General features: G+C 34.0%; 1 protein-coding gene across 5 annotated transcripts in view; it reads right to left on the reverse strand.

The window, feature by feature from the left end:
- CNTLN (centlein) overlaps positions 1–27,532 on the reverse strand; it is a 357,687-nt gene that overhangs the window by 49,615 nt on the left and 280,540 nt on the right. For all 5 annotated transcript variants that reach the window (XM_082619946.1, XM_082619947.1, XM_082619945.1 and 2 more), the window contains exons 19-22: positions 9,693–9,884; positions 3,561–3,658; positions 1,646–1,772; positions 118–255 (exon numbers count right to left, since the gene is read on the reverse strand). In XM_082619946.1, the coding sequence (XP_082476072.1) occupies positions 118–255; positions 1,646–1,772; positions 3,561–3,658; positions 9,693–9,884 (555 nt within the window). The remainder of the gene's footprint in view (positions 1–117; positions 256–1,645; positions 1,773–3,560; positions 3,659–9,692; positions 9,885–27,532) is intronic.

Below are 27,532 nucleotides of genomic sequence, written 5' to 3' on the forward strand. Positions count from 1 at the left end.
TTATCTGAAACATTTAAATAGCTCATAGTACTTTTGGGGAGAAAAAAAGGACAACTTTAAAAATGAAAAAGGCATTGTTATGGTCCACCTCCAGGCTAAAATGTCCTAAAACCATACCTTTTTTTCTAACTCCTCTTTAGTTCTCTGATACATCTGTTCATACTGTGACTTCTCTTTTACAGCGACACTAAGTCTTTGCTTTAGTGAATTGATTGATACCTTCTTGTTGGAACACTCTTCAGTTAATGTCTTCACCTACAATAGAAGCATGGAGGTAATTATTATTGGTAAAGGCATTCTAGTTCCGTACTGTATTTGTTTCAAATGGAAACCAAATGAATACATGAATAAGTCTAGTTTATTTTCTCATAAATGATATCAAATCCAAGTATAAGATTTGTAGAACTCATACTGTGAATGAGACTAACAATCCTTAAATCAATAGCAAAACCCCAAAGTTGCGCAAAAAAGCATGAATATTGGTATGTGTAGCCTTCTATCTAATAATATAAAATTAATTTTAACTATATTTCCTTTAATTACTAACCTAAACTTCCTTAAGTAGGAGATGGTTGGTTTTGATTCTTAAATAAGCCAAGTCATGGATAATTTTCATTTGTATTCTCCAGTAAAAGTATAACATGTACTTTTTAGGATAAAATTAAATAAGTAATACAACATATTTATTATACATTTCAAAGAAGAGCCGAAGAAAATAGTTTTTCTTTTTCACTTTAAAGCTATTAAAGATAAATGATTACTTACACCAACATTGTAAGACTACCTTAAATGATTACTGAAGTTAAAAAAATGAGCAAAATTTTAAGAATAGCGTTGAAGAAACCTCTACGAAGTAATTATAATTCATGTGGGTCTGTGGAAGAGAAAGAGAAAGAAAATCTGTACGCATGTGTCTTGCTCATGTAAAATTTTCTCTCTTAAATCCATCTGAGCATTACTTACATTTTTATCTCCAACAAGGAAAGTAAGGGAAACGCTCTCTCTGGAGTGGATGACATTTAGTGAATGCCAAAGCACAAGCTGTTTTATGATTTGTTTTATGATTTGTGTAAATAGCAGCTTTAAAAATTTTTAAGCAAAAAAATATCTCTTTGTCAGCAAATCACTGATTTCTACTTTGGGATCAGATATTATACAACTATTTTAAATATGACTCTTTTCCTAAGTACACTGAATTAAATGTATATAAGGAAAAAGTACACTTTAAAAAAAACCGCGGTGAGTACACTTTTTAAAGAACTGATAGTCATTGAATATAATATTTTTCATTTAAAATATATGCTTAATTCTATCATTATAAATAATAGCTTTAAATAAAAGAAAATGCTGAATAAAATGGAATTATGTATCCCAGAAATATTAAAGATTTAAAAAATTAAACTTGATTATCTTTTCATGGTATGTTTACAAATATAAAAAGAATGAATGACTATATTATGTGTGACCGTTTGGAGTCTTGAATTTTAAAACAAATAATGTACTTTCAGAGCAAATGATGTAATTATGTAACAATACACATTTTATGAATATTTGCTATACCTTTTATTAAGATTGAATATTTGAGTTAAAGTAAATACAAGGGGAAGTGATTTTTTTCAGTGTCAGTGAACATAAAAATTGATACCTTTTTTTCAAGATTTTCTAGCATTTCATTAATACTCTCATGACTTTCCAAATTTACTTTCTGTCGAAATTTCAAGTCCTCTATCAAATGTCTTTTCATGGTTATATCTCTCTCCATTCGAGACATCCTTGAAAGGGAAAAAAAGACACTTTATCAAGAGTGATAGAAAATACTTCAACAGTGATGATATCTTACATATTATCCAATGTTATACCTACTGTTAATTTTTAAATGCTATCTGATATTAGTGAAGTTGCAAATTAATAAAATAACTGCATGGCATAAAATATTGCTCTATTAATAATTTGAGTAAAATATTAAAATCTATAATCCAGTTGTGACTTGGTAATTACAGTATTTTATACATATATATACATTAAAACATTTAAAAAGAACTGAGAAAAATTAATAAAATTTATGAAAACTTAAAATTATTATATTTATGTTCCATTCTTGCATTCTAAGAAAAATATAAAACAATATTTAGAGATTATCAAAAAGCATAACACCGATAAGAAAGAATTCTATACTCTAGTAAACAAATATAAAATTTGATAATATTATACATTTATTATACATTTCAAAGAATAGCCAAAGAAAATAGTTTTTCTTTTTCACTTTAAAGCTATTTAAATTGTTTTGGTTTGTTTTGTTTTGTTTTGCGATATGTGGGCCTCTCACTGTTGTGGCCTCTCCCGTTGTGGAGCACAGGCTCTGGACGTGCAGGCTCAGCGGCCATGGCTCACGGGCCCAGCCACTCCGTGGCATGTGGGATCTTCCCAGACCGGGGCACGAACCCATGGCCCCTGCATCGGCAGGTGGACTCTCAACCACTGCGCCACCAGGGAAGCCCTAAAGCTATTTAAATTTAATATCATATGAGATTGAACTGATATATCAGTTTAGCTTAAATTGATAATGCTAAGTATAAAATGATAGATGCAGTAACAACTACTACAATTACTACTATAAAAAGAACAACAGCTAATATTTATTGAGTGTTTACTATGTGCTAGTCACTGTTATAAGTGCTTTACATAAGTAAAGCACTTATAAATACTAACTCATTTAATTCTAAGAACTTTATGAGTTAATTCTATTAAATTGTGTCCCAGAGCCAGCAGATAAAGAAGCCATGATTCATAGAATGTTTCTCTAAAGTCCTCACTGGTAAACAGTAAGCAAGACTAACTCAATCCATAAATAAGCTTCAAGATAGCCTGTTTAAAAAAATTAACCAATCTTTTTGTCTAACAGTTTTATTGGTTAAGATTTTAAGTGATCTTCACTTATAACGTGGTATACATGTATGTACATGAGGTATATGTATCTCAAATTATGAATGATTAGAATTCTTTCTAAACATGTTACAACTTCTAAGCTCTAGTATATCTATAAAAGATATAGAAAGGAAATAATTTTGATTCTGTGAGATAGAACATTTTAAACTCCTTTTTAGTATAAATACACAAAGTATTATAATATTTCATAACCCTCCAGTTATTTTAAACACAAACAAAACTTACATTTTTTTCCACCTTTGCTTTATAAGCTTAGACAATAAATCCAATATAAAGATCAACCTATACATATATTTTTAGTCAAATAATTACTACATTCTAAAGTTTTCTGTTCATAGTCTTTCAGCCATTAATTGATATTTATTCAGAATTAAATGTGTTTAAGATGGAAAATCTAACTTTAAACATTCTTACTCTAATTAAAAAATAGTGACTATCTTGCCATAAACCATGATATATGTAATATTCTTTAAACTTTCATCTTGTGTAGGCTTAAAAACGAACTAAGAAAGGCAAACAACAAGTTGGTATTGTTTCTTGGTGTGCAATGTTTAATAGAGTTAGCCGCCACTAGGTGGCACCAAATACAATGGATAAAAATATAAAACACATACTTTTCATGCATTTCCTTTATGTGTTCTTCTTTTGCTAGGAGTTCACATTTCAGAGACTTCAAGTTTGATGACTGTTTAGTGAGTTCATTAGTTGCATTCTAGATTAAAAATACACATAAATTCAAGTATGTCTTTCAATCTTGTTCTAAAGCAGCAAAAATATAAATGCCATTCTCATGAATATAATAAAATTGCAAAAATTATGGTTATAATTAAAATGAACATCTAAACATTTTAAAATGCTTCATTTTGTATGTTCTAACAGAAATAACATGGCACGCTAAAATTTTTATATAACATTCCAAAATCATAGAGGAACATACTCACATAATAATTACAAAGAGTATATACCCAAAATACATTTACAGGAAATATGGATTTTGTAAAATGTAAAAGTGTATGTGATTAATTATTTTTATGGTTTAGTAAGATCACTTAAAACTAATTCTGGATTTACTAATAACCTGTAACAGACTAAATATAGTCACAAAGCTTTGCTGCACCTCCCATCAAGAGGTGTAATCCGTCTCCCAACCCTTTGAATCTGGCCTGGCCTGCGATTTGCTTTAACCAAAAGTTTGTGGCATATGACACTGTGCAAATATCAGATCTAGGCCCTAAATCCTTCTAGCCTGCCTCTTTGCCCTCTTGGAATGCTGCTCTGGGATCACCTTCCAACAAATATAGAGGAAAGCCCATTTGGGAGAGTACTGAGGTACCCCAGATGACAGCCAGCAGACCAATTGCCAGCCTTTGAGTGAGGCTCTCTTGGAACTTCCAGCCCAGGTAAATCCTTGGTTTAGAAGAATGCAGGCATATGAGGAGACCCAGCAGACAGCAGCAAAAGAACTACCTAGTGAACTCACTGGATCATAAGAAGTAATAAATTGCCACTGTTTTAAGCTGCTACCTTTTAGGATAATGTTAGATAGTAAAAGATAACTAATAAAGAACCTTATGAATACTGAATACTTCCTTACTTGAACTTATAAACAATATTAATTATTAAAGTACTTATACATAATTATTAGTTTTTCAAAGCAGAACACCTTTGTGCTATTTGTTGTCTGCGTGGCCTAGGAGCCAGAAGTAGCAGCTAGAGTGTTAGGGACACCTAACTTTCAATTTTGATTCAAGTTCCAAGAAAACATGTACTCTGAGATATTATTTAGTGATTTGATATTTTGTTTTTTCTACCTGTAAGATAGCATTGACATACATTAATTCATTTGTTAAATTTAAAAAGTATTAAATAATATAAATAGAATAAAATATAACTTTAAAAATATTTGTAGTAGTTATTTCGCTAATTTTTCTAATAACTATAGTCAATTGTTTCTATGAGAACTATTTCCAGGTTTGACTAACTTATTCTAAAAAATATAAATCTGAAAAGATGAAACCATTAACCACACAATGTAAATGTGAGTCAAATTCATCAGACAGACTTTAATAACTCATTGGTATGGCATATGTAAATTTTAAATTTCCATTAAATATTATATTAATTTTCTTAAAAACGCAAGGCTACCTCAACTTGGCAACTGTATTGAATGCTAAAAGTTTTGATTAAATTTTGTGTTATACAATCTAAATTTCCATCATGTTTTACATGTTTACAGTGACATATGGTGTCTTATTTCTAGCATTGCCAGAGTAAGATGTTCCACACTAGTAAATTTACCAAAAAATTGAAGCTTTTGCTTTAATCATTAAACTTAAATTCTTTCTGGAATGATTGTTCATTCATTTAGAAATGACAATCCACAATTACATTAAGCAATAGTGATACTTTAATATAATGATATTATATTATAAATATTATCACTATATTAATTGTTATATTACTGTATCTAATTTATTATCACTGTATCATTATATAATGATGCCTTTAAGAACTATTATGATATAAATAGCTACTCAGCCCTACTCTGAATGGTCCCAGGCTGCTGTTTTTCTAATTTTGTATTTTTACCTTAGCATTTTTATATTTTTTTCTGTCAATCTGTTGATCATAATTTCTTGATTCTCTCAATATTCCTGTCTAAAAACAAGCATCCTGGCCCTTAATATACATACTTCTAATTTGCTGCTTTTGAGGTGTTTTCTGCTAAAAAGTTAAACAAATAAACTCATTACAGCTGTATTTAAAATAAAAGACAAAAGGCAGTAAATGAAGCCTGACAATATCTTCAACAGAATAAATTAAGTGGATTTTAAGATAGCTATTTGATTCTTTTATGTTTTTAGACTTAAGCCTGTTATTTTAGGTGGCTGAAAAATGCTGTAATTCTGACTTCTGGATAATTGAGGGATTACAGAATTATAATAAATAAAACAATGCCAGCTTGATAAATACTTTTGCCAGACTCTCTAAACCTCACAGTTATTTTGTTTAATCCTCAAAAATCCTTTTGAAGAGGGTAGAAAGGTATTCCTGCTCTAGACCTCTGGAGAAGCCAAGTAATTTCCTCAGTCAGGTCCCACAAGAAGTTACTGGACAAAAAATGATCAAAACCCAGGTCCTCTGACCCTTTTCCATTTCCTACAACATAATACTTATCTGCAGCATGACAAAATCTGGAGTAAAACACATATTTCAAAGATGTCATAATGGTAATAATCTATCTTGGTTAGCGCTTTCCTGTTTAAGTTTATTAAACACTTAAAAAATTTTTCATAGCAAAATGAGTAAAAGCATGGATGCTGGAGCCCTATGGATTGAGTTCTAATCTCAGCTCTATCTCTTAGTAGCTGTGTGACCTTGGACAATTAACGTACTCAGTTTGCTTAACTGTAAAACAGATATAATAACAGAATTTATCTCATAAGTTTGAAACGAGTATTTAATGAGTTCACATTTTTAAAAGACTTAGAACTAGACTGGCAATAGATTATATATAAATTAACAGTAGTTTAAAAACTATTATTCTTCATTATTAACTTACTGAAAAACTGGAAGAGAACATGGTATATACCAAAAGGTATCCTTTCAACAACCAGGAGGTCAAAAAAAATCACAAATATAAGTTGGAGTACTACTCAATCCAGATTGTATAAAGAACTACAAATTAAACTAAATATAAATAACTGATGTATATATCATTCACTGGAAGGAATTTATATGTCACTAAATATTTTATTATCTATCTATATAAAGTTGGGTTCCTTGAAGAAACATGTCTAATATGGGTAAAAATGAAGACACAGAAATGCACATGAGCACTCTAATTTCTGAATGAACCATGTACATCTCAGAAGTACACCTAAGAATTTACATAGAAAAGTCTAATATTAATTGGATAAAATTAAAAAGATGGATGTAGACCTTTAAGAGATTCAAATGTAACCATTTTTGTTTTACTAGGCATAGAAAACATCAAGTAGAAAATAAGCTATTTCTTGGAAATTTATTATGTTAGCAATCTGATATCTGTTATAGGCTGAATTTTGTCCTGGCAAAATTCATATGCTTAAGTCCTAACCTCCCCTTCCAGTACTTCAAAATGTATTTGGATAGGGCTTTTAAGGAGGTAATTAAAGTAAAAGGAGGTCACATGGGTGGGCCTTAATCTAACATGACTGGTGTCCTTATAAGAGGAGCAATTAGGACACAGACCTCATAGACTGAGCAGTGACCATGTGAAGACACAGCAAGAAGGCGGCCATCCACAGGCCAAGGTAAGAGGCCTTGGAAGAAATCAAACAGGTCAATACTTTGATCTTGGACTTCTAGACCCCAGAACTATGGGAAAATAAATTTCTATTATTCAAGCCAGCCACTCGGTGGTATTTTTTATTTTTTTCGTGGTATGCGGGCCTCTCACTGTTGTGGTCTCTCCCGTTTGCGGAGCACAGGCTCCAGACGCGCAGGCTCAGCGGCCATGGCTCACGGGTCCAGCTGCTCCGCGGCATGTGGGATCTTCCCGGACCAGGGCACGAACCTGTGTCCCCTGCATCGGCAGGCAGACTCTCAACCACCGCGCCACCAGGGAAGCCCTCGGTGGTATTTTGTTATGGCAGCCCTAGCAACCTAATACAATGTCAAAACAGAAATTTGCAGTATCAAGAGTATTATTTACTTAAAAGTACCTAGTCATCCAGAATATTTCCATATTAAAGCATGAAATAAGACAAAAGTAAAGATTTACCCTTTTTGTCCCTATGCAGCCTGGTCAGTGTTCCAGGACTCCAGGTTAGATATGGACAATGTCACTTCAAACTTACATCAAGCATGATGTAAATTGCTTTAGGCATTCTCATTAGTCTTACCTTTGTAACTCACATATTCCTTCAAAGTGAGAGAGATTTATATATGGGTAAAAACTTATGCCATGGTAAACCATGATGCAAGAAGCTTACAGATATCAGATATGGGCCTATTATTACCAAAAATTGTTAAAGTATTAGTAGTAACTAAAACGAAATAAATAAAATAAAAATCAACTTAAAACTATTAACAATTTAAAAAATTTAGAAGTCAGATCAGACATTACTGGATTTAACATTCTATTTTATCTTGGTGAAAACAAAAGTTGTATTAGGCACATGAAGACTTAAATATAAGAAGAATCACCGAACTGTGAATAAAAGTATCTGTAGTAGATAAGATCAAAGAAGACGGCAATGATTTTATCCTCCATATAAAACCTAAACACTGAAATGTTCAATTTATACATTTTACTCCATTTTATCAGACAGAAACATATCTTAAGAGAAGATATAAAGTTCCAAGCTTGCACGACTATTTTTTCTCATTTCTATTATGTAAGGTATTTAAACTTATAAAATGTAGTTGTTGAGGCAAGTTCTGCACATAAAAACTCTCTGAAGAAAATGGTATTTAAGGAGCATCTAAATTAATACCAACTGGTATATCTGATTATTAATAACAAAGCAAAATATTTTCAAGCAATAGTACACAAACTTACTTTAAACTTTATCCTAGTTTACCCTACTAGTTACCCTTCATTTAAAGATGTTATTATTAGAAAGAGCACACATATAATATTTTGGATTGAAAAGAACTGAGTCTAGGGCTTCCCTGGTGGCGCAGTGGTTGAGAGTCCGCCTGCAGATGCAGGGGACGCGGGTTCGTGCCCCGGTCTGGGAAGATCCCACATGCCGCGGAGCGGCTGGGCCCGTGAGCCATGGCTGCTGAGCCTGCGCGTCCGGAGCCTGTGCTCCGCAACAGGAGAGGCCACAGCAGTGAGAGGCCCGCGTACCACAGGAAAAAACAAAAACAAAAACAAACAAACAAAAAAAAGAACTGAGTCTATTTGACAATTCTATACCCTAATACCCTCCTTAACAGTCATGTTTATTACATTTCTAGTGTATTCTGTGCATATTCAACCAGAATTTTCTTTCTAGTAACTCTCATTATAGCTATGGTCCCATATACACTGTCCTTTTAACTTCCAGCTAGCAATCCCCACTGAAGAAAATAATTAATATGTGAGGAATAAATGAGCTTGTTTTAAGAAGCACGAAAGTGAACTTTCCGATTAGAACTCACAAATCCCATTTTTTACAAGATAATTCTCTTTAACCTAAGGCCAGCCTTACTTTTAAGTTGTTGACAGTCTCACCTGGACTTAGACACAATTCTTTATAAGCAAAAGGAACACTGGTCTTTATTCTCACTCTCAGGTTTAACTTGATTAAACCAACTCACCTTTGCTCTGTGCTTCTTCTCCTTTCCCCTAATTCCCTCCTCCTTCCCCATCTCCAACAAAGAACCACCAAGTTAAAACAGCAGCAAAATGTGTAAAGGAAAGCAATTCTATTTATGTTGATACATTATTATGTTCAAAAAGAATTCTGTTCAGTGGCAGGCAGAGAGGAGTTGGATAGTGGAATAGAATGATAATGGCCAGTTTCCATCGTCTCCTAAGTTAGGATTTCATGGTGTCTTGCTATTTTTTCAGAGAATAGTATTATAAGTTACCAGATAAGAATCTACCAGGCTAAAATAGAAAGATGAGATTGAATGTAGTATTAATAATTTAGGGATTATTTATACCATAATTTACCTTTATTAGTAGAATTAAATTAGAATTGATAGAAACATGTCTTTAAGGATTCAGTAACTTAATAAATGTTTTCATCTTTAATAAAATTTATAATCACCTTTAGTTTACACTTCAATTGCTTCATTTCCAAATCCATGCTACTTGAAGGGCCAAGTGATGTAACTTGTATCCGTGGAACTGTTACCTGGGCAACTTCTTCAGCCAAACTTGTGATTTCAGATGAAGACTCCAATTTCTTTAGTAAATCTTCTTTTTCTTTCTGAAGCTCAGCCAAATCCAAATTTAGCTTCTTTTTAAAGAAAATAAATATAAATTTATTATAAAAGTAATTACATTTAACCTAACAATTATCAGCATCAAATTGTACAGGTAGGAAAATGCTAAAGAAAAAAGTGACACTGATTACAAAAATAGTTATTATAAAAACTACAAAAATTCTAACTTTCACTAGTTTTTGCTTAAGGTTGTAGGGCTTGTAAAGGTTAAAACAAAATAGACCAGCTGTACTCAATATCTTTTGGTTGGCTGGTCTTTACTCATGATGTGTTATTTCTTTGCCTTCATATAAACATGGGTGTGCCAGAGATTCACATATTTGATAACCTTGACTTCAGGGCTGCTGTACTTAACTGGTAAAAGCCAAGCTGGAGCAGGACAGGATAACAGATGTTAGTTGTTTATTCCACTGGGTAGGTCTTACTACCCTATATAGCAGCCAAAATGCTTCTCATTTAGCAACAGAAATGTTAAGTCCAATTAGCAGAAGAGGCTTATTAGAGATTTAGTTCAAATAAACAGCATACAAACACATTCACTCAGTTTTATGCACTTGATAGTTGACAAGTCCTCTTTGTAATGTTGAGGTAGATTGCACTAAACTCCTTACATTTAAATTTTTAGTAACATGAACATTTTACTAAATGGCATACTGGTAATGCTTTTATGAAACTGTAAAAGAAACCGCCTTAATGTTAGCCCCTTTCATTCACCCATCTGTAGTCAGCAGAATGCCACCAAGCTATAATGGCATAACAACTTAGAGATCCTTAAGAGGATAACTGCACTATTACTTTATTATTCCAAAGAAGCTTATAATAATGGTAGTTTAACATAAGGAACAATTATACAAAATGGTACTGAAGTCTCTCAGAGGAGGGAAAAATTCTTTCTTTGTTAAGAATTCTAATTAAAACAGTAAAAGATGTGGCTAACATGTATAGTCATATATATATGGGACATAAGTTACTTAATTATTAACACTATGTTTAAACACAATTTCTAAAAAGTATATCAATAAATCTGTAATTACATATATATTTGTGTATACATGTGTATACTGTTAAATATGAATATTTTAGATCATGAATTCAAAACTAGGGCTTGATATATTTGAGATTAAACGTTTTGGTGAAATAACAAGTATGTTTCGGTGAAAAAAAAATTTCTTTGGCTGTATTTTAACCTATGATCTAAAAGCGTGGTTTTTTATATTTTTCAGGAAATATTCATCCCTGGATTGTCCCAAAGGTAACAAATAACATCGAAAAGCAAAAGCAAACTCATAATTTCCCTAAATCTGAAAATCTTCCTGGTTATCATTCAAGGTTGAATACATCTCCCTCCCTGTTTATTAATTCTGTGTCCAATTGTCAGGTTCTATAAATTATGTAATATTTCTCATATTCATTTCCTTCTGCCACTTTCTTAATGAAGACTCATCATCCCACTAAGACCACTACAATAGCCTTTCCCCTATGGGCAACCTTTCTCGACATTCAACCATCTTTTATACAACTTCCCAAGACAACACTGACCTGTTATTCTCTTATTCAAAACTCTTCAGGGGTTCCTCAGCCCAATAGAATAAAGCTCAGATGTTTGTGGTTATAATAAAGCTCAGTAAGATTTAACTTCAATTTGTGTTTCAGTCACACATCACCTGCAGTCAAACTTGTCTGCCCTTCCCCAAAACTTTCAGCCATTTCAACACTGATGACTCTACACATGGTGTTTCCTTCTGCTGAAATCTCTCTCATGCATAAAGAGTAGCTTAGTATTTCCTCCTTTATGAAATCTTCTCTGCAGTTGTCTCCTTTTTTCCAACCAAGTAGCTTCTCCATTCTCTTAGCTCCCATAGCACTGTGGCTGTTCCTCAACCACGGCCCTAGCAAAGGCTTGAGAGAGGACTGTGCCTTTGTTAACCTATGTATCCCCTCCCACCCCCCCACCATGGTATCTAAAAACAATGCCTTTTGTATACTAAGAAACAGAAAGGTTTCAAAAATTAAAGCCTACATGTTTGTCGCACAGATGGTGCTATAAACACACATATTGATTTCAGCTTTTATATATAATCTATTATTTTATTACTATATAAATTAAAATACACTTTTATTAGCAATGTAGTATTATTAAGCTTTTACTTAAATAGTATGCAGCAGAACATTTATCAATCCTAAAGTTAATGTTCTGCATCTAAATTAGACTTTTTGAGATTTTCATTTGTTAAGACATAACTCATGGCTACAATTCTAGGTGGAGTCTCAGGCAACACAGAAGACTAAATTTAAACAAATTTTTTAACATCTTTATTGGAGTATAATTGCCTTACAATGGCGTGTTAGTTTCTGCTGTATAACAAAGTGAATCAGCTGTACATATATGTATAATCCCATTTCTCCTCCCTCTTGAGTCTCCCTCCCACCCCTCTAGGTGTACACAAAGCACCGAGCTGATCTCCCTGTGCTATGCGGCTGCTTCCCACTAGCTATCTATTTTACATTTGGTATATATGTATATATGTCCATGCCACTGTCTCACTTCGTCCCAGCTTACCCTTCCCCCTCCCCGTGTCCTCAAGTCCATTCTCTACATCTGCATACAGAAGACTAAATTTTAATGAGGCTCTTTTCTTCCTGGTGGATTCTCTCATTTGTTAAAATTGTATGCTATTAGATCTATTCTTTCCACAGTGGCAAATCCTGACATTATAAATATATCCTTCATTGAGCAAAGACCAAGACAATAAATATATCTCTTTAAAAGACATGCATATGTAGATTTTAACTTCAATTTAATGGTATAAAAATTTAGTAAACAAAGAAATATTGAAATTATGGAGACAGTAAACCAAATGACTTATAATTTATTAAAATATAAATCATGCTTTGATTAAACTATTTTAACTCTATAATCTTTAAAACATATTTCTGATGTTAATTATATATGTCTAGAAATGCTACAGAGCACCTGTCAAAATAGAAGAAATAGACAAATCATACATTCTATCAGTTTCGAATCCTTTGATTATCCCTTAGCATTTTGGACAAGTAATCATGGCTCTATTACTAACTTCTCTCAGTTTAAGCATTCTATTTCTTAATTGAGAAGTTTTATAGATGAGACAAGAATGATAAATAATACCTTTCTTTTGTTTATACTTGGTTTGGAATGTGAGACTTTTGTAGTGACCTTGTTAGAAAGTGATTGTGCTGTTGGGACTTCCCTAGTGACGCAGTGGTTAAGAAGCCACCTGCCAATGCAGGGGACACGGGTTTGAGCCCTGATCCAGGACGATCCCACATGCCGTGGAGCAACTAAGCCCATGCACCACAACTACTGAGCCTGCACCCTAGAGTCTGTGAGCCATAACTACTGAGCCAGTGTGCCACAACTACTGAATCCCGCGCGCCTAGGGCCCCTGCTCCGCAACAAGAGAAACCCACATACTGCAACGAAGAGTAGCCCCCACTCACCACAGCTAGAGAAAGCCCGTGTGTAGCAACGAAAATCCAGCACAGCCAAAAATAAATAAATTTATTTAAAAAACAGTGATTGCATTGTAAAATCTATCAATAAATTAAAATTACTCTTAAAATTATTTTTCTTTTTTATCAGAAGCATGATTCCTATTTCTATATTATTACCTTTCCATGTCCAATCAAAGATCTAAAAATATTTAAGTCATATTACATTAAAATCATAAATAATATTAAAACACATAGAAGAGTCATAATTTCTGGATTCTAATTTGGGGTCTACTGCTTACCAGCTGAGTGACACTCAGTAAGCACTTGGCTTTGTTTCTCTTTTTAAAAACAGAGATGATGCTTGCCTACCTAGCAAAGGTAATCTTGATGGCAGAATTTTTTTTTAAATCTGTGATAGCACTTGGTAAACTTTAAATTTACAGTATTATTGTTAGCATTATTAGCTTGTGTAAAACGCTACCATACAGAGTCTAAGAAGTGTCCTAAAGGCTGAGGACCTGAATTAATAAAAAGCTTTGCTATATACATACACACACATACAAATACCAAATAATTCTGTAATTTCTCTCGTGACAGAAACTTTACTTTGTCTTAAGTGACAGTTATTTGTTTGATCTTAACTTAGGATTCCCTAATAGGATACAAGTGCAGTTCCTCTACAATCTTTTAAAAGTCTATTTCAACTTAAAAGTTGACGTCAATGAGAATAATACTGAGATTTGTATTGATTTATGTGTAGTCAATTATGCTAACCAAAGGTTATAAAATAGAAGTTAACACTATAAAAGTTTAAAATGAGATACTAGTTATTAATTATTTATTTAAATATAACATTGAAGAAGCATAAGTCTCTAAAGAGGAAAGAACCCTCTAAGCAACTGTAAGAAGAAACATGGAAAAATTAGAGAATTCATTATTCAGTAATGAGCACTGTGGTAGGCAGAATTCTTAGATGACCCCCAATGGCCTATGCCCTTGTATGTGTATTAGAACTGTGAATATGATGCTATCACTCCCATGATTACACTACTTGCATTATGTTATATGCAAAGGGATTCTGTAGATGTAAATTATGGTCCCTAGTCACATTACTTTGAGTTAATCAAAAGTGAGATTACCCTGGCTGGTGAATAATCAGGTGAGCCCTTTAAAAAAAAGCCAGGGGCTCTCCCTGAGGTAAGATTCTCCTGCTGGCCTTAAAGAAGTAAGTTGCCATGTTATGAGAGGACTACAGAGGGGGCTATAACGTAAGGCCCTAAGGAAGACCTCAGGAGCTGAGAATGGTCCTTGAGCAAGAAAACAGGTACTTCAGTCCTACAACCACAAGGAACTACATTTTCCAAACACAGAAGCTTGGAAGAAAAGCCTGAACTCCAGAAAGAAAGGCAGCTTGGCTGCTTGTGATACTCTGAGCAAAGGATCCCACTAACCTATGCCAGAATCCTGACTATGGAAACTGTGAGGTAATGTGTATATCGTTTCTAAGCTGCTAAATTTGTGGTAATTTGTTATATAACATGGAAAACTAGTGTGAATCCCAAATTTTAAAAAGCAGCCCCTTTTTTGAACCTATTCCTTTTTCCCCTTATTGCCTCCCTACCTTCCCTTAAGCAAGTGTCCTGAATCCACAGTACATAGTTTGTATAACATCCTCACTCTGGTTTTTCTTTTCCTCATCCATAATTTTGTGTTTATTTTTTCAATAGCTCTAAAAAAACTGTTCCAGTTTGTATGCTAGAAATATAAATTGCCTCTTCCAGATCTGCATTTTGTAGTTTAATTGCCAAGCAAAAAGCCTCTGGCCAGAAGTTTCCTTTTGCTGCTCTCAACAGTAATCCCATGAACAGGGTAGATAAGGCTCCCTGGTTGTACTCTCCTTTTTTCTCTTACATGGGAGTTCATTCATGCCTTTTGTTTATTCTGGGCCCCAACTTGATATTTTCTGCAAGATTTTGCTAGGTAAGATCTACATTCAGGACCTGACTCAATATCTGTGATTCATTCCTTTTTACATACTATGTGGTAGGCACTGTATTAGCTCTATATTTTCGATGATAAAAAAGTTATAATCCTTGCCTTTAGGTAGTTACCAGTCTATAACCTAGAAATGTATCATGATAAACTACAGTAAGTGCTATGGAGAAACAAATCAGGGAGCTAAGGGAACTGCTGCTGCCTTCAAATCCTGTCTGGTAAATGCGAGTTACAGCCAGTTTCCTTCCGTGTACTCCTCCTGATTTGTTTTGTCAAAAGTTTCCCAGAAGCTAGGTATAACATTAAAGGCCATGGCTAGATATACAATCATCCTGCTTTCCAACTTTTACTCTAGAGAAGGCATCTATCAGAAACTGCTGAGTAAATTCAGGGCAGTCCCGATGAGATGGAGGGTCTCTTCTCCAGCAGGGAGCCTCGGTAAACATTTTAATGTTCAAGAACGAATTATCAGAAAAAATAAAACAGGGCCCATGGAAAATATTCTATAGCCCAAATGAAAAGAAGAAAAGGGTTTAGAAAAAAATCAAACCGGAAAGAATCATTTCCCTAATCGCCCCCCCAAACAATATATTTTTAGATACTCTCTGATCTTGCTGTCTCCAAAGAATAAAATATTCAACATCTGCCTATTCAATGGACATGATACTAGTTGTTTAAAGAAAATGGTTTTGAGTGTTCAACTAGTTTAGGAGCAGTAAAGGAATAGGATGCAGTATAACTCTCCATTTCTAATAAAAGGTTGATTCTGACCTAACATTTTTTTTTTCTGGTTAACTACCAGAAAGTAATGACCTTATAGCATTGAAAAACACTATTCAGGGGCCTCCCTGGTGGCGCAGTGGTTGAGAGTCCGCCTGCCGATGCAGGGGATACGGGTTCGTGCCCCGGTCTGGGAGGATCCCATATGCCGCGGAGCGGCTGGGCCCGTGAGCCATGGCCGCTGGGCCTGCGCGTCCGGAGCCTGTGCTCCGCAACGGGAGAGGCCACAACAGTGAGAGGCCCGCATACCGCAAAAAGAAAAAAAAAAAAAAAAAAAAACAAAAAACACTATTCAGTTCTCCTCATATGTTTTTCACCACTGGATTAGAAACTTAAAATAATGAACCATTTAAAAAATTTGAAAATGTTTTTAGTTGGGATAGTGGGATCTGAAAAGTAGACACATGGAAATGCTAGAAAACCCAGCTTAACATGAGGGTGGATGTCAGGGTCACAGGAGCAGGATTTCTGGGAAGCCTATGGAGGAAATAGTTGGTGGCAGAAGGATTCTTTCCAGTCCATGCTGGGGCAAAGGTGAGCTGTCAAATGTTAGAAAAGGTCAATAAGTAACCAGAGAAAGTGAGGGTTAGTTTCCAACTATAATGATAGTGGAGTCTCTTATTTTTCTTTCTCCTTTTGAAACCCAAAGGCCTTGACAGTCCAAGTAGGGAAAAGCAATCAGTTAATGGGAATGGTCTGTTTCCAATTACTTCACCAAAATCTTTAATCTTGAATTCTGCATAGAACTGAGAATAGTGAATGAAATCATTTCATATTGGATACATAAGTTCATTTATATCTCACAATCAGTTTTTTTCTGGTTCACATTTAAGTAGAGGCAGCAATTTAAAAAATCCTATATTATGATCTTAAAAAATTATAACATAAGGATTTCGTTACCAGAACTAAAGCAAAAGAGACTGAAGAGAAAATTCTAGTTGAACAATATCCATGTAAATTCTATAGGCAAGACTCTCCTAGAAAGTCACCATGATCTTAATGATATTTCTCCCTCCTGTGGATAGTATTAATATTCTTTCATTGGGAAAATTTTTCTTTTACAAGGAATAAAACTGAAAGAAATAAAATTCTGCATGTCATCCATGTATGACTAAAAGCACAGTCACTTAATTAAAACATATGAGTTACAAAGAAAAGTACATAAGTTTCTAGGTCACTAGCAAAATATTTTCCATAAAAGTATTTATCTAGAAAGATAAATAGTTCAGATTAATAACTCTTTCAAGTTAGTATCAGTGTTTTAAATTTAAAACATGAATTTTCCTTCATTATGATACCTGAGATATTCAAGAAAAAGAATTAAAAATTAAAAACCACCGACCAAAAAAAAAAAAAAAAGAACAAAGATCTTAGGCAGAGGTGGAATTATTTATGTAACAAAATTTTCTTATGAAAAATACACTTAGTTACAACAACACTCATTTATAAATTATTTTCTGACAAATTCAGTTATTAAAAGCCTATACTATGTTTCACAAAATGTCAAGCAAATGAAGGTAATATAGAGGACTTTTTACCAATGCTTTTGCTAGTAGTTAGACTTCAGTAGCCTTTAGAGACCATTAAGTACCCTTTGGCTAATTGGCCAATGGTAGATTAATCCTCTCTTTATTCTAGCAGCACTATTTTAACACCCTTTACACTCTGTCAGTGTAGCGTCTAAATGACAAAATAATATTGTGCATGAATAATAAGCAGAAAACTTAAATTAACATTTCATGTTTCACATGCCATACCTATGTGTCAGAAGAACTTTTCTTTTTAAGTCACTGACATTCAACTTTTTTAAACAATCTCATGTTGACATCTTACTGAGGTGAATCTTCCTAATTACTGCTAATTGCCTATCAAGAAAAAAACTCTTTTCATGAAGTGCAGTTGTCTAGTACAGATGAACCCAGCTCTAGTGTGCAGATTAAAGATAAAGCGTGACACTTAAGGTGCTACTTTGTTATAAGGTCATACTAAATATGGTTTACAATTAACAAAGCATTTTTTATGGTACTGAAAATGCCAATCTGTCCTGATGTGCTCAAATTAGATTCTATCAAAGAAATATGGATATCTGCATATGGATAAGAGATATGCTACTCTCATAACATTTACAAGGAGTAAAATTAATTCAATGTCCTTATCCTTTGTAATGTAAGCTCCAGATAATGCCCAATACTTATTTTGTAAATATGTCTGAATATTATTTCTCAAAATGAAAATCAGCACTATTATTTCAAATGTCAAATTGTTTAAAACAGCTTACTAATACTTTTAATTTTTAAAACAGCCCCCAATACTAAATACATTTAACATGTATCTTTTCATTTGTATTCATAGCCTTGACATAATAGGCATTTATAGTAACAATTAATCTATGTGATACTAGCAATATAGTGTGTTTCAAAATAATCTGAACAACGAAACTGATGAATTTTAACTGAAGTTAAAACACATTGCTTAAACTTGTTTCCACAACTACAGAAAAAGAATCAGCAAAAATGTATTATATGTGAAACTTGGAAAACTAACTAATACAACTGACTTTCAAGCATTCATGGAAAAACAATCAATGTTTGGTTTATTCAGAGCAAGAATTGCTCAACTGTAGGTTTGTTATTATTTCAAATCCTCTACTGTAGTTACTAAGATAAAATTCCCCTTAAAACGTACATACCACATACTAAATACAGAGACAGATATATGGAACCAAAAGTATATCCAGAGTAATTCATCATTGTCACTATTATAAGAATTTCTCAATGTTCATATGGTAATATTATAAGTTCAGTTTCAGCCCTCCAGATATTTGATCTACACATGGCATGCTTACCGATGACCATCAAGTTGCAATGCATTCCCATTCTGATTCCCTTCCCCAATAGAAATGCGAGAAGATGGCAGGGCCATCTGATGTCCTGAAGAGAAACTGAGCAATGTCTTTCTAAGTCCCTCTTTTTCACTCTCTTTCTCCTGCTTTCTATTGCTTAAAATCAGCTAATTCGAAACAGAAATATCTATTCATCACAGGTACTGTATACACATATTCTCTTTATTTTTCCTCTACCACTTTTATCAATACTTTTTTTTCGGTTATTTAAGGTGTGTGTGGGCTGGAGGAAAAGAATCCGCTCCAACTGAACCACTCAAACAATGAAGAAAAAAGAAAAAAAGAAATAAATATGCCAAATCACCAAAAACAAGTTGGTGTTTCAGGGCGAGATTAATACTGTATCTGTATCTACATAAAGGACAGCCATAAAATTTCAAGTGAAGTTACAGACAGTGATTGAGTTATCAGGAACAGAGGCTATCAAACTCTAGAATATCCGTAGAAGTCTCATGAAGTCTGTCTCATTCTCCCCAATTAAATTTGGTTTTCCTAAGCAATAGATTTCAATACTTTGTTTTTTTCCATCCTAGTGGGCTGATAATTGCTTCTTTTTTGTTGTTGTTGTTGTTGTTTTATTTTTATGGCTGTGTTGGGTCTTCGTTTCTGTGCGAGGGCTTTCTCTAGTTGTGGCAAGTGGGGGCCACTCCTCATCGCGGTGCGCGGGCCTCTCACTATCGCGGCCTCTCTTGTTGCGGAGCACAGGGTCCAGACGCGCAGGCTCAGTAATTGTGGCTCACGGGGCCAGCTGCTCCGTGGCATGTGGGATCTTCCCAGACCAGGGCTCGAACCCGCGTGTCCTGCATTGGCAGGCGGACTCTCAACCACTGCGCCACCAGGGAAGCCCCGATAATTGCTTCTTAATGCACTGTATTTTATTGCACAAAAAGGCCTTAGTGGACTGGCCTGAGGAAACTAATGCCCACATATATAGTATTGTTACTAAATGGAAGCCAGAGTCCAGACAATTAAAAACTGCTCATAATACTTAATTCTCACATAGACTTCAGAAGAAAGGCATCGATATTCCTTCAAACAATTTTGACTTCTAAAAATTTATAATAGACCATGATATATTTCTAGAATTCACATTTTTATAAGGTAAAGGATTTTCAGTAAGCCTGTAAAATGCATGTAAATGAACATTAAGTTTATTTAAATTATACTGAAATCAATTCATATGAATAGTGCATTATCACGCTAATCTAAATGAAATATTACCATCTTTCTGGGTAATAAACCCAAAGGCTAAAGATCATCATCTCTAGCTCTGACTTCATATATTCAAATGAGTAAAATGATATACATTTCTTAAATACATACTAAATATGAATAGTGTCTTAATACTTAGAAATTGAATTTTTTTACTGATAGGGTCCACAGTTAACCATGTCTTTCCTGATTTGTACTACACCTAAGCTCTGCAAACAACTTACTTGGATGAGAGCCAGTTGGGGTATTTTTAAAGAAACCCTACAACTCATTACAAATTTAATAGCAGCAGCACTAAGTATTCATATGATTTTGATTACACTTATAAGTACACCCTACTAAAATTCTCAAGGGAAGCAAGTTAATAATGTTTTTCTCTATTTCCTATGCAAGTTTCACAAGATTCAAGAGAGTAAAAAAAGAGGACATTTCTTTAAAAGAATAGTTTTTGCTATAATTGGATCTGATAAAATATAAGATTACTGATATCACTTAAAATGGGATTTTTTTTCATTAAAAATGAATATATGTGAAAATATATATTAAAAAGGTAAAAAAACAACTTTCATGACATAGAGTAGAAATTTCTTTTAAAGGAGAAAAAAGAGATTTACAAATCTTTTGACTTAGACTAAATTATACAAGATATTTCTTATTGGTTTCACTTGAAAAACTTTTTTTTAACACAAAAATTTCATACAGGAACTTCTACCATCCTTCATTTAATTTTTCTACTTAAAATTATCTTGTTTATCATATTCTTTCCATTAGTAAAGCTTGGCCTAACAGAGTAGTCACTCAGTAAATTATCTCTTACTCAGTTGTGCTAAGTGAAATATTATGATTTATACAGCTCTTTAGGAAGAGGGTAGTCTGGAGTTCTTTCCATTTTTACTAATTAAGCTGGTTTCTCTATTTTTCTCCTATATCAGTGGTTCTCAAAGAGTGCATACTACCTACACATATATTTTGGAAATTAGTGAGGGCACTTTTGAGTGCCATAATGATTAGCACTGAAATGGGTGAGAGCCAGGAACACTAGATGTACTGCAAAGTCTATATCAGTCCTGCCCAACAGAAACTGCCTTGTTTCCTGCATGACTTTCAAATTTCCTGACAATTATTCATGTAGATGAAAAATATGCATATAATGAAATGAATCTAAATCCTAACTAAAAATTACATATAAACAAAGCATTTTTTCCTGTGGTCCCAGAAATTTATAAATTATGTAAATCAAGGGAAGACTGAAAGATGAGAAAGAAAAATCACTTTCTTCTCTGGGGTCTAAGCTCTAAGGATGTTACCACATGGCTGGTACCCAAGGCCAGAGACATATGGAGAAAGCTGGTCTGAGAGGAAGACACATGAGATAAAGAGGAACCTTTAAAGACATTAGTGTCTGGTTCTAGTTAATGCTATTCTTCACAAGTCTATTCTCTTGAGTTTATCCTTTGATTTTGTGAGCTTTTTTTTTTTCTCCTTATTTAGAGTTCAGTTTCAGTCACTTGCTATCAAGAGTCCTGCTAATAAAGCTGTCTAAAAAAATGTCCAAAAACCTCTTCTCAGTTGTCCTATTTTCTTTTCCTCTATGGCATCTGACACCGTTGACCAACTCTTCTCCTTTTTCTTACTAGAAACATTCCCTCACTTGTTTCTGTTACAACATTCTCCCACCTTCTCCTTCTCTGACTCCTCTTCTGCTCATACTCCCACAAACCTTTTGTCATGATGCAAAGATTGTTCCACTCCCAGCATCCTTCTCTGGGATAATGGCATCAATAGGTTTCTTTTTTTATTTTTTATGAAATATTTCAAATATGTAATACATAAATAAAAATACATATATAACAAATGTCCCTTTATCAATCACTCAACAAAGACAATGTATTACTAATAGAATTGAAGGCCATGATCCTATCCCCTCTGATTGACCAGAAATAATCACTATCCTGAACATCTTTGGTGTTTATCATTCCCTGCTATTTCCTTATACTTTTAATACATATATGTCTGTATTTCCAAAAGACATATAGTGCTTTTAAGACATTCCTTCTTCACATTTTAACATCTCTGAAGTTGGGTTCCATCTTCCATAACTGGATACCATATAATTCCTGCTATAACTTCAATAATATTTCTTTTTAAAAATAGCACATTTGTTGAAGGCTGGTAAACAGAAATCTCATCTTAGCATATATTGATTTTATATCTAGCAATCTTGCTGAAATCTATTAGTAATTTGTCTTGAGATTCTGTACAGACAAGCATAGTGTTTGGAATTAATGATAGTTTTGTTTCTTCGTTTCTAATAGCTTTAACTTTCATTTCTTTTTCTTATCTTAGTGTGTTGCCTGTGCCCTCCAGCACAATGTCTAAGACAAGCAGTTATGGTAGGTATAAATGTCTTCTTCCTGGTTTTAAAAAGAATGCTTCTAACTCCCACCATTAAGTATGATGATTGTTTCAAGGTTTTGGTATATACTTAACACAGTAAGAAAGTTCTCAGTTATTTCTAGCTTACTAAGAGAATTTTATCATGAACAGGTATTTAATTGTATCAAAAGATTATCTGTAATTTTTTTCATTGTGGTAAAAATCATATAACATGAGATCTACCCTAACAAATTTATGAGTTTAGTACAGTTGGATCTTGCTTTTTTTTTCTTTTTTTGGTGGCACGCGAGCCTCTCACTGTTGTGGCCTCTCCCATTGCAGAGCACAGGCTCTGGATGTGCAGGCTCAGCGGCCATGGCTCACGGGCCTAGCCGCTCCACGGCATGTGGGATCTTCCCAGACCGGGGCACGAACCTGTGTCCCCTGCATCAGCAGGCGGACTCTCAACCACTGCGCCACCAGGGAAGCCGGGATCTTGCTTTTTAAAATCCATGGAGCCACTCTTTGTCTTTTGATTGGGGAGTAAATGTAAATTCAGTTAAAGTCATAATTGATAAGAAAGGACTTACTATTGCCATTCTGTTGTTTTCTGTCTATCTTATAGCTCTTTTGTTCTTATTTTCCTCTCTTCCTATCTTCTTTCGTATTTTGTTATTTTTTGTAGTGGCATGCTTTGATTCTGTCTCATTTCTTTTTGTGTGTCTTCTATAGGTATAGTCTTTGTGGTTACCATGGGGCTTACATAAAACATCATATAGTTATAACAAACTATTTTAAGCTGATAACAACTTGACTTCAATTAAATACAACATTCTACACTTTTACTTCTCCTTCCCAAACATTTTATGTTATTGATGTTACAAATCACATCTTTTTATATTGTCTGCCCATTGACATAATTTTATAGTTATAGTTTTTTACATACATTTGTCTTTTAACCTCTATGCCAACACTAAAAGTGATTACACACTATCATTATAGTATCACAATATTCTGTATTCATCTATATAGCTTATATATTTTCCTTTACCAAGTGAGCTTCATAATTTCATATATTTTCGTGTTGCTGTTTAGCATCTTTTTGTTTCAACTTGAAGAGCTCCTTTAAGCATTTCTTGTAAGACAGATCTAGTGGTGATAAACTCCCTCAGCCTTTGTTTATCTGGGTAAGTCTTTATTTTTCCTTCATTTTATTTTATTTATTTATTTTACACAGCAAGTTCTTATTAGTTATCTATTTTATACATATTAGTGTATATATGTCAATCCAAATCTCCCAATATTTTTCCTTCATTTTTGAAGGGCTATTTTGCCAGATATAATATTGTTGGTTGGCAGATTTTTCTTTTGGCCATTATTTATTTAGATAAGCTTCCTGCCCCTTTCCCTCTCTCTTCTCCTTCTGGAACTCCCACAGTATTAGTCCACTTGATATATCCCATAAGCCCCTTAGGCTTGCTTTACTCTTTTATTTTTATTTTTTATTTATTTATTTTTTATTTATTTATTTTTTTTATTAGTTTCTGCTTTATAACAAAGTGAATCAGTCATACATATACATCTGTTCCCACATCCCTTCCCTCATGCATCTCCCTCCCTCCCACCCTCCCCATCCCACCCCTCCGGGCGGTCACAAAGCACCGAGCTGATCTCCCTGTGCTCTGCGGCTGCTTCCCACTATCTATCTACCTTACGTTTGGTAGTGTATATATGTCCATGCCTCTCTTTCGCTTTGTCTCAGCTTACCCCTCCCCCTCCCCATATCCTCAAGTCCATTCTCAAGTAGGTCTGTGTCTTTATTCCCGTTTTACCCCTAGGTTCTTCATGACATTTTTTTTTTTTTAAATTCCGTATATATGTGTTAGCATACGGTATTTGTCTTTCTCTTTCTGACTTACTTCACTCTGTATGACAGACTCTAGGTCTATCCACCTCATCTTTACTCTTTTTCATTCTTTTTTCTTTTTACTCCTCTGCCTGGATAATTTCAAATGACCTGTCTTTTATTCCACTGATTCTATTTTCTGCTTGATCAAGTCTGATGTTGAACCTTCTAGTGAATTTTCAGATCAATTATTATATTCTTCAGTTCCAAAATTTGTTTCTTTTTTACATTTTCTATCTCGTTGAAATTCTCATTTTGTCCATGAATCATTTTTTGAGCTCACTGAACATCTTTATGATGGTTATTTTAAATTCTTTTTCAGATAATTAATATGCCTGTTTCTTTAGGGTAGATTTCTGGAGATTTATTTTGTTCCTCTGATTGGGCCATTTTACTGTCTCCTTGTGTTCCTTGTAACTCTGTGTTGTTATCCATGAACTTGAAGAAATATCTACCTCTTCTGGTCTTTATGGATTGGCTTTGCATAAGGAAAGAGCTTCATCAGTCAGTCCAGCTAGAGATTCCAGGAATACTCAAATCTTTTCTCCCAAACTTGTGTGTGTAGATTTCTAATTAGAGGGATTTCCTTTTTTTTTTCTTCAGGAGCTGATAAACTCTTGCTCCCTCTGCTGTCTTCTGTACTGGGGTCCTCAGAAATAGTAGCATGCCACATAGCTCTTTTTTGTTCTCAGCAGCACCCAGACATTTACCTAGAGTATGCCCAGTTCCTTCAGTGCCCCAAGCTGGGCTAAATAGATACTCATCCCTCAAGCAGCTCCTGAAAAGCCTGAATTCTGGACACACACTCCATTCTTCTTCTCTCTGAGGGAGAGGCCACCAAGCTATACCACCTTCTGTCTGCTGTACCACGGGTCCTCTGGAACAGCAGCATGCCATACAGCATTTTTTGGTTCTCAGTGGCCCCCAGGCATCTAGAGTATGGCAGGTCCCATCAGTGCTCTGAGACAGGTGAGAAAGAAGCCCATCCTCCAGGCAGGCTTAAGGTCCAGTATACTTTTTCCCTCCCTGGGGAGAAGCTGGGAACTGGGAGTTTCCCCCAGATCACAAGGTGGTATACCAGAGGGTAGGACTCTGCCAAGACAGTGCCACAGATTTCCCAAGCAACTGCAGTGCAGCTGGTTGTGTACTTGCCAGGGGTGCAGGTGCCTCTTGGCTGGTTTCTGGATTTCTCACAAAAGGAACTGGTCCGAGTATTGTTGTTGAAATGGTGTCTTTGTGGGAAAAAGAAGGTCTGGTGCTTCCTATTCTGCCATCTTGTTGATGTTACCCCAGATTTTCTGCATGTTTAACATATTTTCTTCCTTTCTTTGTTATGGTGGTAAATTACACGGATAAATTTTCTAATCAAACTTTTTATTTCTGGGATTTCCTGGCTTACTCATGACTTTTTAAAATACATTGTTTGATTAGATTTACCAAGGGTTTGGAAATCAGTGTTACAACTATGTTCACATTAATTTCCATTTCTAACATTTTTTTATCTTGTATTGTCAAAGTTACGTTACCCTCATAAAATTAGAAGGAATTTGTTTCTACTTTTCTACTCTTTGGAAAACTGTGTACGCCTGGTAGAACTTAAATGTGAAACTCAAATTTCAATTTCACCTAAGTGTTCATAATATAGTATTACTTCTTTTATTAAGAACTTTATTAAGGTATAGTTTACATACCGTAAAATTCACCCATTTTTAAGTGTATGGCTGAATGACTTTTAGTATGTTTATGGACTTGTGCAACTGTCACCACAGACTAATTTTAGAATATTTCCATCATCCATACCAGAAAGAAACCTCATGCCCATTAACAGACACTCCTCTCCCATCCCGGGGCCTACACAATCATTAATCTAAATTCTGTCTCTATAGATTTTGCCTTTCCTGGACATTTCATAAATGAAATATTACTATATGTGGTCTTCTGTGACTATTTCTTCCATTTAGCATGTTTTCAAAGTTCATCATTCATGTTGCAGCATGTGTCACTACTTCAATCCTTTGTATTGCAGAGCAATAATCCACTATACGGATATTTTGTTTCTCTATTCATCAGTTGATGTGCATTTGGGTTGTTTCCGCTTTTGGGCTATTATGAACAATGCTGCTATAAACATTCATGTACACATTTTCGTGTGAACTTATGTTTTCACTTCTCTTGGGTATATATCTAGGAATGAAATTGCTGGATAATACGGTAATTCTACATTTTACCTTTTGAGGAACTGCCAAACTGTTTTCCAAAATAGCTGTGCCATTTTACATTCCCATCAGCAATGTATAAAAGTTCCAATTCATTTACATCCTCATCAACACTGGTTATTGTTCGTCAATTTATTAGTTTCAGTGATCCAACTTTGTTTATTTTGATCATGTCTACTGCATCTTTGCTTTCTACAATATTAACTTTTACGCTTATGTTAATATTTCCTTCTTTCTATTTTCCTTGGGTTTATTCAATTCCTCATTCTTAAATTGAATGGCTAGCTGATCAAAGTTTAGCTTTTCTGTAGTTTTAATATAAGTATTTAAAGGTATACATTTCCATATAGGTACCAGTTTGCCTGCATTCTATAAGTTTTGATATGTATTGTTTCATTATCATTTAATATGAAGTATTTTCTCAATTCTCATTTTATTTTCTTTTTTGACCCATTAGTTATTCAGAAATGTCTCTATAAGTTTGCATCAGAATTTTTAAACTTATAAATTGATTTCTAATTTCACTTGTGTTAGGCAATATTTTTAATATGATACCAAATTTTTGAAATTTGTGGAGAGCTGTGTTTTGGCCTAGTAATGTGACCATTTTTGGTAAATATTTACAGCAAGACTTTTTACTGCTTTCTTCAAATAATGTATATCCTTAATGACTTTTTGTCAGCTTTATCTTAAAAGTACTGAAGTTATCAATTTTTACATTAGTTATTTTGAGTCTAAGTTATTAAATGTTTATATTTTAGAAGCTTTCTGATTCCCTTAATAGCAAAACTCATTGAAATA

The sequence above is a fragment of the Mesoplodon mirus genome (genome assembly GCF_964341445.2).
Source record: "Mesoplodon mirus genome assembly, chromosome: 1".
Taxonomy (NCBI): domain Eukaryota; kingdom Metazoa; phylum Chordata; class Mammalia; order Artiodactyla; family Ziphiidae; genus Mesoplodon; species Mesoplodon mirus.